Source organism: Lactuca sativa, chromosome 4 (genome assembly GCF_002870075.4).
Source record: "Lactuca sativa cultivar Salinas chromosome 4, Lsat_Salinas_v11, whole genome shotgun sequence".
Taxonomy (NCBI): domain Eukaryota; kingdom Viridiplantae; phylum Streptophyta; class Magnoliopsida; order Asterales; family Asteraceae; genus Lactuca; species Lactuca sativa.
This window is the reverse complement of record NC_056626.2, coordinates 5,435,776-5,450,162: the sequence shown is the minus strand read 5'-3', so window position 1 is coordinate 5,450,162 and position 14,387 is coordinate 5,435,776. Positions and strand designations below refer to the sequence as shown.

Genomic DNA, 14,387 nt, shown 5'->3' with positions numbered 1-14,387 from the left:
TTTTAAAACACTGGTTCTAGTGAGTCTCGATCATCATTTCCTATTAGTAGTGATTTGATTTTTTAGATGATGTGGCATACCTTTAGGCATCTTCCATTTACTGGTTGTATCTCCATATATAAATGGTCAATGTGTCTGTTTGATTTTTTTATATGAACAAGAGCTACTGATACATATATTAGCATCCGATTTGTTTTTTGTGTTATTTTTTGGACAATGAGTTTTGTTGGTTTTGATAATTATTAAAAGGAGAATTTCATATATAGGTTTCTTAAACTTTAAAATATCGTATTTAGGTGTAATCTCTATATCATCTTTATTCTTTATAAGTTTTCAAAATATCAAATTTGCCCTAAAATAGTTACACTCAACTTGCACACAAACATAAACCGACAAACACTTCCCTAGAATTGACCCATTGCGCATTTTAACGGTCGTTGTATTTCACTTCATGTATATTTTTTCAATAATTCCTTGTTGCCAAACTCTATATACATTTTAATGATCGGTGTATTTTTCGTCTCTCTCTTACATTCTGTAACACAAACTAGTGTGTTTTTCTTTACATTATATTAGATATTCATAGTACATAAAGAAAATAGCTTCGTGATTATCTTTAGGGAGATTATTGATATAGAGGTACAAACGCACCAAATCCTCACCCACAACAAGATCCGCATCCACAACGTCATCATCACACGTCAAAACCCACAAATCCCGTGATTTTACTCTCTTTAAGTTACCTCGACAAAACGGACAAGATGCCGACCTTGTATTCCTAAACACACAAACAACACAACAATTTAGCAACGACCAATGTGTTATTTCTTTTTACTTGGTGAATGTTTTAACTTAATGCATAAAGAACGACTTAATAGTAAAACACTACGAAAAAAGGTTTTACTTTTCCCCGTTAAGTCCTAATTTTTTACAAAATTGCCCTAGGTTGCTTTTTCTTTCCATTTCCCAAAGAGTACCACCTCATATATATTTTTAAAACATCATTTATCCACACAAACATCAAACATGACCTAACTTTCAAATATCAATGGCATACCAGTCTCGATAACAGTTGATGCACATTGCGTGGCAGCAATTTGGCAAGACGATTTTTGTACAAGGTTCTAAGCAAATCCCGCATTCATCTTCTCTTTTTAAATCAAGATTCGAGAATCCAACTTCGTTTTTCGTTTTCTTGTGGTCAGATGTCTCCATCCTCAAGCAAACTCCTGCAGAGTCACCATCATCCACCAAATCGCAGTGTAGCCTTCTCAAAGATGGCAGTATGACAGCTGCATTCATCGGTCTCAATCAGAAAAGAAAATATGTATTGAAATTCTTTGAATGTAATCGATTGAAATGCCACAAACCATAGAAGTCGTTTATCGTTGCCTTTCTTCCACGTCTAGAAATCTTTGGTCTTCCATCTGTATATACCTGCAAATAAAGATTCAAGATTCAAGATTCAAAGAACTACCAATCACATAAAAGATTCAAGAACCAACCTTGTAGACTAGAACATGAACGAGATTCAAGTATCTAGGCAAGAGGCAAGTGCAAGAGGAATCAATCCATTGTAGCAAGAACATAACAAGAGGTGCCAATTCATTGTAAACTAGTTTCATTTGAAATCTTGCACCATCGTTGGCTCTAGGTATTGCAGCTGCCCTGAAAATCCGACATGAATCCACACACAAAAACAATCAGTAACTGAAGCGATGCCATTTTTTTTTCTTCCGGAAAACAACTTTGAAGATTCTATATTAGTTGCGTAAACAGGTTTAAGTTCGCAAGAAATAAATCCCCAAGAGGGTTTTGTTGATTGCTTAGTTTTTGTCCGAAATCCCTTAAAGATTCTAACATTTAAACATCCAGAATCACATTAAAGATTTTCGAGATTTTCAGTTCCCAGAACCTAAAGATGACTGATGATCATACAGACTAGCAGAAACATGGAAACCCCTTTTTGCAAAACGAAAAAACAAAAAAAAAAAAGAACTAAAAACCCACGAACCTATTCAAATTACTAAACTTTTTTGCTAGCAAAGATGACTGATAGTCACAAACAAACACAGAAACACACAACCCCTTTTAAGAAAATTAGAAAAATCAAAACCCACATCAAGAATCGAAGGAACTGAGATAACAATAGCTTACAGAGCATTGGCATGTTGTATATCAGCTTCAAGAACCTTCATGGATTCCTCATAAGAGCATCTCCCAAGTGGGTAATACATCATATCCATTTTCTTAAACAAACCTCAAACATGTGGCCTTCTTCACACGCTATATATACACACACACGTGTGTGTGTGAATCAATTTCTTTGTTTTCTCAGAAGCATTAAACTTGGACCTCTTCTTCTTCACAGAAAATTTAATGGTGTAGGCTTGGTTTTAAAAAGGAGAAAATTTTAAAAGGAAACAGACAACAATGGAGGAAAAAGGGAAGGAAAAATTATCTTTTGTTGTATCTTTCTCGATATGGGCGGCTTCGAGTTGGATAGTTCTTGATGTCAATTAATGAATCCAATAGAAATTTGGTGAGCTAAAAAAATTACAATTCTAATCAGACAAATAAGATAGGGGTTTGTTGGTTTTGGTGGGTTTTTGTTAAAAAATGCTTGGTGTTACCTTATTTTTATGACAAAATTACATAAACGTCCTTGTGGTTTCACATATTTTTTTGTTTTCATCTTCATTTTTTTTGTTAAATGATAGTTCCTATGGTTTCTATTCTTTGTACTCGCTCGTCCATAACCTATATTAAAATGACATTTACAACTTTATCGTTACCTTTTTTATTCGATTATAATTTGTATTAATCTTTTATATTTTTATTAAATTATAAATGTTTCATAATAGCCAAAGCACCTCCACCATCGCTGCTGCTGCAACCACCTTCCACCACCACCATACTCTCCCACCATGTGCACAAACACTTGAAAAATCTGAAATCATTGAAAAAACAGATAAACTTTTATACTCATTTTATCTTTCACTATTCTCTACAACTTCAAACCTCATAAAATATGTGTTTTTGTTTTATCTCATACTATTTTCTACAACTCCAACTCTGATAAAATATGTGTTTTATAAATAAATTAATAGAAAATGCAATGAATATAGACTCTAAACTTGATATAATTTGTAACTCAAAACCGTTCTTTGTTTCTTCATCTCAATATCAACCTTATTACAAATCCAGCCTAAACATAAATACACACATAAAAAAATAAAAAATAAATAAAAACATTGCAAAGAATCTAAAGATCAAGATCACATCTCTAGCCCCTTAACAAGTTTCTAAGATATGATTGGGTAGAGTACATTCAGCTAAAAACGGTAGTGTTCGTCAATGTTTTAAAAGTTCATCATGGCTACAAGGCTTGCATCCAACGTCATGTCATTAACATCATAAGTGACAATCGGAGTCCCAATGTGGAAGAGGGTGCAACAGAATGGATATTAAGGTTGATGATAGCATGGAGAGAAAAGCCTTCTTATATAGGTCAAAGGAAGAACCACGCAGGAAATAGAAGCCGTAGTGACTATCCATGTAACGAAAAAAATATGTTAGGAACAAAAGCCAAGAACTTGAAAACCCACATGGACCATTTATGTAATTTTGTCTATATACATTTCAGATAGACAAAATTTCAAAATTGATCTTTATGGTTTACAAAAAGCCTCACTTTGAGGAAAACGTTGCAAAACGTAACACCGGTGGTCCTTGTGATTTTGTTTTTTATGTGGTTGGTCCTTATCCATGCAAAAAGAATATTTGGCTCTTGTTAGCATCTTTTTTTTTTCTTTTTTGTTTTACATATTCTTAATTTTTGATAATATTAAATTTAAAACAAAAACACACCCTACCCCACCCCATACTCAATCGTTCTTCATTTAGCTCGTTCACCATAACCCCCATTTCAACTTCGGACACCAACTTCACCATCTCTAACCATTTTGATTAAATTACATCCCAAAAACTTCAAGACCATATTGATTAATTTTTTAAATCCCCATGTCATCACACCTCCGCTAGGGCAATAAAATTTTCATACTAAAAAGGTAGATTAACACTTTTTATATATGTGAGAACCGATACAAAACTAATCAAATCATTGGGGGATGTAAATCATTCAAGAGAGGAAGGCTTGGGTGGAATCAATTTAGAAAACAACTCCGCCCCATTCAAGGCAACTCCGTTAAAAAATTACCATAGAATGATATTTTTCATAATTCAAAACAAGGTTGGTCTCAATACATCTTTGCAAAATCTTTTTTAAATCACCCAAACATTCGTGAAAAGAATTACCATAAACAGTGAAATCGCCCATAAACACTTCAATGATTTCCTCAACGTACTCCGAAAAAATACTTGTCGTGCACCTTTGAAAAGTGGTGGGAGTATTGCAAAGTCCACAAGGCATCCGCCTATATGCAAATGTTCCGAAGGGACATGTGAAAGTGTTTTTTTCTTGATCCTCAGGTGCAACGGGTATTTGGTGGAAACTGAAATATCCATCCAAGCAACAATAGTGTGTTTTTCCCGCTAACATTTCCAACATTTGATCAATGAAGGGAAGTGGGAAATGATATTTTCGGGTTGAGGAATTGAGTCTTCTATAGTCTATGCAGACTCTCCACCCATTTTTCACACGAGTGGGGACTAATTCACATTAGTCATTCTTTGTAACGGTAATACCTATCTTCTTTGGTACAACTTGGACCAGGCTTACCCATTTGCTATTCGATATTGGATAGATCATTCTTGCATTCAACAATTTCATAATCTCTTTCTTCACAACCTCCATCATTGGGAGGTGATGGACTAAACTTGACTTCAACTCCGAGCCTCCTTCCAAAACGGGATAATTGATACCGGTTAGAGTTTGTGTAACATCGGTTTCCATCATTTGCCTCAAAGTTCTTTCGGGAGCTTCTCCTCCATCCGTCATTGCAATTGGTTCAATAATGGGTGGATTTTGTTGTAGAGGTGGTGTTTCGGGAATTTCTTGGCGAGGGTCGAGACTAGAATCGGGTTCCGTCTCACTTGATGAAGCGGGTTCAACCTCCGGATCCCCATGAGGATTGGAAGTTTGACCGCGTTCTATTCTTTTTTCCTTCGCCAAACGCCTTGCTTCTTTTTCAATTTTCGGGTTGTAAATCAAGTCACCTGTACGTTGAGATCTGGGCATAGAGAAACAAATTGATTAAAAATAAACCGATCCCCGGCAACGGCGCCAAAACTTGGTGGTTGTCGAGGCCAACAAAATTAATACCCAAAATATTACACAGTAAAATAGGGTATAGTGGTAAAGGGATCGTATCCACGGAGATTGGTTCAATTTAAATATCTATGTAAATCATTTGTTCAAGTACTTGTAAAACTAAAGTAAAAGTAAAATGGAGGGGGTTTAATTCTTTTTGATTGTTTGACAAAATTAAAACTAGCTTGAATGTAAATATTACAAATAGGCAAGTAAACAATTTGATTAAATTCAATGAAGTGAAATTGGTTGATTTTGGGATACACCACATGGATGACATAGTTGACTTATCATTAGACTAAAAGGAACAATACTTGTGAATTGGTTTAACTTGGCTATAACAATTCATAAGCACAAATTACCTCAACTCTTCTTAGATATTAAAATGGTTAGAGGAGCTCTAACACATTCCCTTAATTAAAGTCACAAAATTAATGAAGCATATAATCTTGTGAAAATCAATTAGCTTTGAGTTCTAAAAGTTACCAAGTCCATAAGATAATTAAATGCTTACATTATCAGTATGGAGGAAACATTCCCATGGTTTAAATGAAATGAAAACAAACATAGAAACCATTTGTTGCTTACCAATCTCAAAGTCCATTACTTAACCAATAAATTGATCAACAAAAATATATGTTTATTCATCTAAGCTCATGATCAAAGATAAACAAACATAAAAAGATGTTTAACTAGAGAACATTTCTATAAACTTCAAACACAAGGTAACAATAGTCTTCAAAACAACCAATCATCCATGGGATTAAACTCTAATCAACCAAATGAGAATTTTAGCCAAGCATGGCCAAAATAAAAGAAATACAAGGTAGTTTAGAAATACCAAACATTGTTCTAAGTGCAAGATGGAAAGAAATAACACAAATCTTCAAATTCTTCAAGTTCTTCCCAAGTGTTCTTGAGAGCAAAAAGAGTTGTTCTTCAAAGTGTTTTCCCCTTTTCTTCCTCAAAAAACCAGTAAATAGGTGTAAAAATTCGGATCTAAAAGTCCCCCAAAAGCATTCCACCAACCTTCCCAAAATAGATTCAAAAAGTCAAAAATCCGGATTCTTCACAGTGCAATCCACGCGGATCGCGTGGATTCTGGGCCATTTGGCCAATTACAAATATCATCCAGCCTAATCTTCTAATTTATGCTCCAGCCCACATGCATAATTCTTGGTAGCCCAATTGTGCTATTCCAAAGCCTCTAATGATGGCCCAATGCTCCTTCAATCTTCTATAGCTTGAATTATCATCGTCTCGCCTGAAATTTAAGTCTGACGTGCTTTCTTGTTTATGTGGACACCAAGCCCAATTGCACCACTTCAAGTCCATGAACAAATTGCAAGCCTCCAGCAGTCTCGCACTCCTTCCACACCTCCAATAACAAACAGTCTTCGATAAATCCTGCAAATAAGCTCAAAAGACGGGAAAGCACCTAGTAAAGGAGAAAAATAACAAAAAGAGATAATATGCATGAAGATTAACTAAAATGAGATGGTTTTAACTAAAAATAAACTATGACAAGAAGTAATAAAAACGAAACTATCATTCTTTAAAAGTCTAGCTTACTTCCTTCTTTGTTTTGCATATTTCTCTATCTCCAAATCAACTGGTAAAGGTGTACCTATCCGAAAAGATATTGGCATAAACAATTAGTACTACCGTATCCCCGACAACGGCGCCAATTTGTTTGATTGTCAAACCAACAAACAATGGGATAAAATAATAACAATAAAATAGAAGTCACTACTACTACTTACACTAAAGATAGTATAGAGTAAGCAGGGTCGGTCCACAAGTGTGACAACCCGAAATTTCTATCTTGTACAAGAGACCAATTGACTCAAAGTTAGACTCATTTTACTAGCCTTTAGCACTGTTTGGGGTCTATTTGAGTGTTCTAAACCTAGTACAATTAAGGTAGGAACCTAGAAATGGGATAACATGATGCACATCAAGCAAAATCGGGCCAAACACTCCAAAACATGGAGTGTGCGGCCGCACACCCATCCCAGCCACACACTCTTGCCTATATATTCCATCCTTAGTCATTTTTGAACACTTTTCCCACTCCTTCAAAGATGGAACACATTTTCTCTCAAGAATCATCCAAATCTTCATCTTGATCTTCATAAAAGTAAGTAATCCCTCCTATGACTTGTTGCTTCTTGAACTTAACTAGCCTTCTTCCCCACTTAGATCCATGAAAACACGTTTTTGGTGTAGATCTTCAAAAACACCAAGAACACACACTAAGTTTTGGACCCTAATCACCTGTTTCAAGCCTCTATAACGTGTATATACTTGTTATACCTGGTTATATGTTAAGAACACTTGATGGTATGCTTGAAAAACTCGAGTTTATTATCTTCATGAAGGGTGTGCGGCCGCACACCTTCATAGTGGCCGCACACACCCTTTTTAGGTCCTAAAATGGCAATGAACTCCATATAAGAATAGAACATGAAGTGAGAAACCTTCCTAGATGGGTCCTAAGGCCTTAGAATACGTTTTGGCACACTTCATGGGGAGTGTGTGGCCGCACACTCATCCTGGCCGCACACACACCAATATGGTGTATTTTGACCATAAACTCCCTTGTATAGCCATACACCCCTTATATACAATCATATACGATGGTAACACTGCAATATAAGTGTTTACTAGTCCCTAAGGTGGTCCCAATTCAATAATTAGCTGTTACAGACACTAATTATATACATACATATGTCATAATATGGTTAATAGGATTCGTGGGTGCTCAAGTCCACAATTGACACTCAATCTCCTAAACTGATCCTACCGTCGCATCACTTACTAACAGGTGAGTTCATACCCCCTTAATTAACCTTTTATATGTTTTTAGATGCTTTTATGGGTAAAATATAAATTGAATCATACTAGATATTATATCAACCACATGTGATTAATGACTAGTACGCCAATGGATTTACTATGTTTTAAACTGTATTGTCAACAAAACTGCTTCAAAACGATTTCCAAACACTTTTACATGTTAAACTCGTTATAAAACTTAGTTTCAGTTTCCAATTCATTACTTTCAAAACTCTTTAAACTTATATACTGTCAAATCATGTCCAAACATATATGGTTATATAAGTAAGATTTGAAGGACTTAGGACTGATAATGCGCTCTATTTCTTGTTCCTTGTTTGGTTGTGGACTTAGAGTCCCCTCCGAGTGTCATTTGATCCTTAGTTATATATCATGTGTATATGTATAGACATAAAAGCTTCTTGTCTTATTTTAATAAACTCAGTTATACAAATGACCTTATTAGTAAACTATAATAGGTATAGTTTGGTGATATACTACTTACCACTTCTAGTACAATGTAACATACAGTAAGTCAGTACATACATGAGTCAATACATACTGTAAACAATACACTACACTATACAACTGAACACACTATAATGAGAGTAAGAGAGAACATACACTAATACATACTATAATTACACTATATACTACACTAAAGAGCTCACGATGATGGGGATCAGGAAAGACATACACTACACTATTACTTACACTATATACACACTATGTAATAAATGTGAGGCACTACTTCGGGGCACGACATCTCTGTCATGACTCGATATGTATCCAGAATCTCCTGGAGGGAGAACGTGAATTTGTGTATAGATCTATACTAGATTGACAATCCTACACCTTACTGCTAGCTACAGTGGGATCTGCAGATCTTCGGGTGACAAATGTCATTACTGTTCGACGTATTACAACGTCGTGATTTCCCCTAGTCAATTAGTATGGTTACAACTATATCACATTGTACCTTAATTAACAATTGGATTAAGGTAGTTAGTACAATAATAATTATAATATTATGACACTATAATACCTCGTTATTTTCCCTTTACATCTACTTTGTGATCTCCTCACATAAAGAGTAATGTAAAAACTATATTTTCTAATAATAGTCACATTTGGGAGAGGTACGCACTCCTACAATGAACAAACATACATTACACTTGATGCCTTGGTAGAAGGTTGCTTTTAATGGAAAACATAGGGTTTTCTAGGAAATACAAACAAACACTTACAAACATTTTACGTACTATTACACTCGAATACTTACAAATATTTTTCATACAAAACATGACACTAAATACTTATGGACTCACCAGCTTTAATGCTGATAAACTCTTTCAAAATAACTTGTATTCTCAGATCATCAGTAGACAGGTACCGATGCCAGCTTTTGAGAAGATGGAGCGCTTGTGAGACTCATCTTTTATTTTGATTCATATTTTTGGTGTCTATAACTGTATAGAACACACTTGTATTAAAATACATTATTAATGCAATGGATGATGTTGTTTGCTTGTTTACTATATTTATGTGTTGTGATACTGTACATGACGTCCTCCGCCCCAGAACGTTTCCGCCGTTCTTGGTTTTGGGGTGTGACAACAGGAATATGGGACTTCTTATTTAGCCATATTCTCACAACTCATACAATCAATGTTAAAATGGGGGGTTGTGTTTGAATTCAAATTAAATTTCATAAACAAACAAAATTAATACTAAAATTCAATAACAGAAATACATTTCTGATTCTGATTCCTATACATGTGTTGTATTGTAAGGTGTAATATGATTGTAATTCATATTCAATCTAGGTTGGTAATTTAGATATTAATAAGCTCTAATATCCAAGGTAACAAAGGTGTTTCAATTAAAATATGTTCTTCGAATAAAAATTCATTTAATTAATTCAGTTCAAATAAGCTCTTGCATCAAATCATTAAATGACATTAAGTTCTTACAACAATGTCCAACATTCCTCATAAGTTCGGGAATATGAACATATAATCTTTGATTACACTAATTTTGATCTATTTACAACCAATCAAGTGCATGTTACTAACATCAAATCATAAAACATATACTGATTTCACAGTTTGACTAACTAGATTGATAAGAACCCTAATTCATTGATCAAGTGAAAAGAGAAACAATCAAACATATATTTAATACCAAATCAAAGATTACTAGATGATAAACATAAAATCAAGTGCAAATTACAATCTAACAACAAACACTTAGAAATCTAGAATTAGAAATGATAGAGAAGTTAGCCACACATGGCTAAATCAAACTACAAATTCAACAAGTTTTGATCTTCAAATCAACTTACAAAAGACAAATTAAAGGGTTTACAAAGTGCTAAGTAGTGATATGATCTCCCCAAAATCTCCCCCTTGAAGTCCCAACTCGAAGTTATGTCTTTTTGTGTCAGCCACCAAAAATAAATCAGAAGTTACAATTTCAAATTCCATCAGATCACGTTACACGGCCCGTGTACCGTATGCCTTGTTGTTAAACGGACGTGTAATAGACCTCCTATGTTGAATTACATGCAAAACACGACCGTGTAATGTATGCCTTTCCAAAGCGCGGGTCGTGTAATGCAATACAAAAGAGTCATTTTCTGATTTTCTTCATTTCTTCAATTTCGCTCCGAAAATTCCGAAATTTCACCGAGAGCTTCCCTTGACTATCCTAAGCATGCTCCAATCTTCAAATCACCCTAAAACATCCACAAAAAATGGTGAAATATCGAGAGATCCTCGATAATGCCCCTAAATGCAAAAATGCATGAAAGTTACACTAAAAATGCAATGTAATGCTATAAATAAATATGAAATTTACCTATGAAAATGTGAAATTTATGCACCTAACTGTCTGATCATAAGGAATTTATCTCCAAGGCAGAAGAACTTATTGAAGAGGTGAAAGAGCGCTGGACCGAACTTCAACAAACCTTGCAGGCTCAAGAAAGAAAATCAAAATAGCTCATCGATGAAACCCACACTGCTTATAAATCAGGGTTTTCGGTTCTTCAAGAAACAATCAAAGTATTGCGACGATCATTAACTTCCAAAGAAAGTGTCGATGAAATCCTTCATCTCACCAAAGGAATTTATCAAATACTTTTTAACCCGAAGATTCCAACTAACAAGGTCGTGTGTGCTCAGATGGAAACAGAGTTCAACACAACTTTTAGAAAGCTTGATGATCTGAAGACCTGGTTTGAGGAGCAGATAAAGCCTGCTTCCTCAAAAGGGGGGAAGTGATCAGAACTAGGAAATAAGAAGTGAAACGGTTTCTGAATCGTCAAAGTCAAAGACTCCCTCGATTAACCAATCTATCACTCTTCCTCAGGATCCACCCTCGTCAGTGCACCTCAAAGACCCAACTCCTCAGGGTTCTTCTTGGCAGCAACACCTCATTATTCTCCTCGGAACCTAACTCCTCTTCACATGCAGAATCTATAGGATGATATGTCATCAGATCACACCGATGACTCCCCTGCCACGACTTAAAAGAAACAAGACTGGAGGGTTTCGAAATTCGTAGATGAGACCTGGAGAGCACAAGGGTTTGATACCACCTTTGATGAAACTCTAATTAATTCATGGGAAACCCTACCCGAAGACTCCTGGACTCCGATTATATTCCAGTTCTTATATATGTAGGACCTCCTTCAAATAGCTACTGGGATATTCCAATCTCTCAAAACTCCAAATACTTCCCAGTGTTTCAATATTGTTGAGCTCACCATTCCAAAAGATAGAAGTCTCTCCATGGAGTTTGAGCGACTGAACCTTTTTTTTTGTTAAACATGGTTTAAAGACATCTGGTCAAACGATAAACCATAAGGGGTTAAGAATTACAAGGTTAGGAAATAAAGAGTAAATTCTTTCAATACACTCTGTCCGGGAGATGATGTGATTACGTCGGGTCACAAGCAGACTTTGTCTGTATGAATCCTGAAGAAATCTTCTTGATTGCTCGGGTGTTCCAACTGAAGGCAGAAAAGTATCCCAAGATGAAGATTGCTTTCGAAAGGGTGTGTGAATTCCTTAAGGCCCTTGTGTGTGACTTTGGAAAGATAGACGCATAAATTCATCCTATTCTTGCTCACAAGTTTGATTTTCCTCCCTTCGATCATGTTCTAACCATCACTGAGGGATTTCAAGAGACGAACCTTGGTGGAACAAGCTTTCCAGAGCTCGGGATAGTGTACAAAAAGTCACAAGATAGTTTAAAATTCTTCATTCTTGTCACATCCATTCATCGCTTAACTTGGGTTTAGGGGTAATATATTGTCATCCCTGTGAACATCATTTCTAACCGGGGAAGATGAATTTTTTAAAGAGTTCAATTTAACCACCCTAATATTCATCATAAAGATGGAGTATATTGTTGTTGCGGGTAAAACATTATAAGTTCATTGTTGTCTTTGTTTTATTATGAGTGAAAAAAATTATAAATATGTTGTTATTTTTAGCTATGTTTAATTTTGGAGATACGTTATTTTTTTCAGTTATGTTTTATTACCACTTTAAAGAGTAAATTACACGAATGGTCCCTATGATTTGTGGTAATTTGCATGTTTGATCCTTAACTTTTTTAATTCGAAAGATCCCTACAACTTGTTTTTGTTGCGCGTTTGGTCCCTGTCTTACCCAGAACGACTATTTTTCCCTTAATTTTTAATTTATTTAAATAAACACACCCACAACTTCATTTTCACCTCACCTTACCTGCCCCACCTTATTAAAATAAATTAAAAAAATCAAGGGTAAAATATTATTTTTTTGGTAAGACGGGGACCAAGCACACAACAAAAACAAACTGTAGGGACCTTCCGAGTTAAACAAATAAATTAGGTACCAAACGTGCAAATTACCCCAAACCATAAAGATCATTCGTGTAACTTACTCCACTTTAAATTACATATATTAATTTGGTTATTTGAATATATTTTTGGAATTTTGAAGGACGTCATTTTAGTTGTACTTCAGGTCTCAAATTCAGTATTCACCACCTGCAACTAATATTTCAAGATGTGAGACAATAAGAGAAGGAGAGTGGAGAACGGGAAGATAGTAACGATAATTAGAGCAACTTGGACCATCTTATCAATAATCATTTTGATAGAAAATTTAGAAATAGAAGAATGTGAGTTCATGTTTTAGAGAAAAATTAATGATTTGATAAAAAAAAAAAGTGAAAATTTTAAAGGTATATACAATATAGGAAAAGTATATTGGAGATGGTTGATGACTTTAAAGCTACAGAAAGTTCGTCGTAAGTGCTAGAAAACCGGTTAGACCAACTATTATCTGTAAAGAAATGTACACACTGATAACAAATATTCAGTTTAAAAATGTATTGTATAAAAAAACAAAAATAACCAATATATATATATATATATATATATATATATATATATATATATATATATATATATATATATATATATATATATATATATATATATATATATATATGGTTAGGTTAATGTGAGACCATCATATTTTGTGAGACATTGAAACGTAATTCTAGTCATTCATTTTGAAGATAAAAAATATTTTTAAAATGCAAAATAAATGAAAATTTTTTATTTTTTAAAAAAATATTATTTCATCATTTTTTATCCAAAAAAATAAAATATATATATATAAAATAAAAAAAATTACTATTGTTTTCAAAAAATACATGAAATATTCCAATAGAATATTATACTGTAAATATTCAAATGTATTTTTAGAATGTTAGAATATTCTACTAATATAGTAAAACATAAATATTCAAAAAATTCTAATAGAATATTAGAATATTGTAACAAATCTAAAAATTCTAGAATATTATGATATTTTAATATATCCATCAATTTTAGTAGAATATTAGAATATTCTAACAATCTAAAAATTTGATTTGATTATTTACATTTTAATATTATATTAGAATATTTCACTCATATTTCGAAAAATAACGATGATTCTTTTTTATATTTTTCTATTTTTTTGGATAAATTAAATAACGAAAAATAATACTTAAAAAATGAATTTTTGCATTTTTCTTATTATTTTGCATTTTATAATTTTTTTTATCTTCAAGATGAGTGACTAGGATCGCGTCTCAATATCTCGCAAAATTAGCATGGTCTCAAATGAACCTCCAAATATATATATATATATATATATATATATATATATATATATATATATATATATATATATATATATATATATATATATATATATATATATATAAGTGT

At 33.6% G+C, this 14,387-nt stretch overlaps 1 protein-coding gene across 1 annotated transcript; it reads right to left on the bottom strand.

The window, feature by feature from the left end:
• Positions 1 to 423: 423 nt before the first annotated feature.
• On the bottom strand, positions 424 to 2,529 carry LOC111893458 (E3 ubiquitin-protein ligase AIRP2). The gene is made up of 5 exons (XM_023889516.3): positions 2,158 to 2,529; positions 1,506 to 1,668; positions 1,371 to 1,437; positions 1,058 to 1,292; positions 424 to 778 (listed from the first exon to the last, which is right to left on the bottom strand). The coding sequence occupies exons 1-5, from the start codon at positions 2,244 to 2,246 to the stop codon at positions 568 to 570; spliced, it is 765 nt and encodes a 254-aa protein (XP_023745284.1). The 5' UTR covers positions 2,247 to 2,529; the 3' UTR covers positions 424 to 567.
• Between the last annotated feature and the right edge of the window lie 11,858 nt (positions 2,530 to 14,387).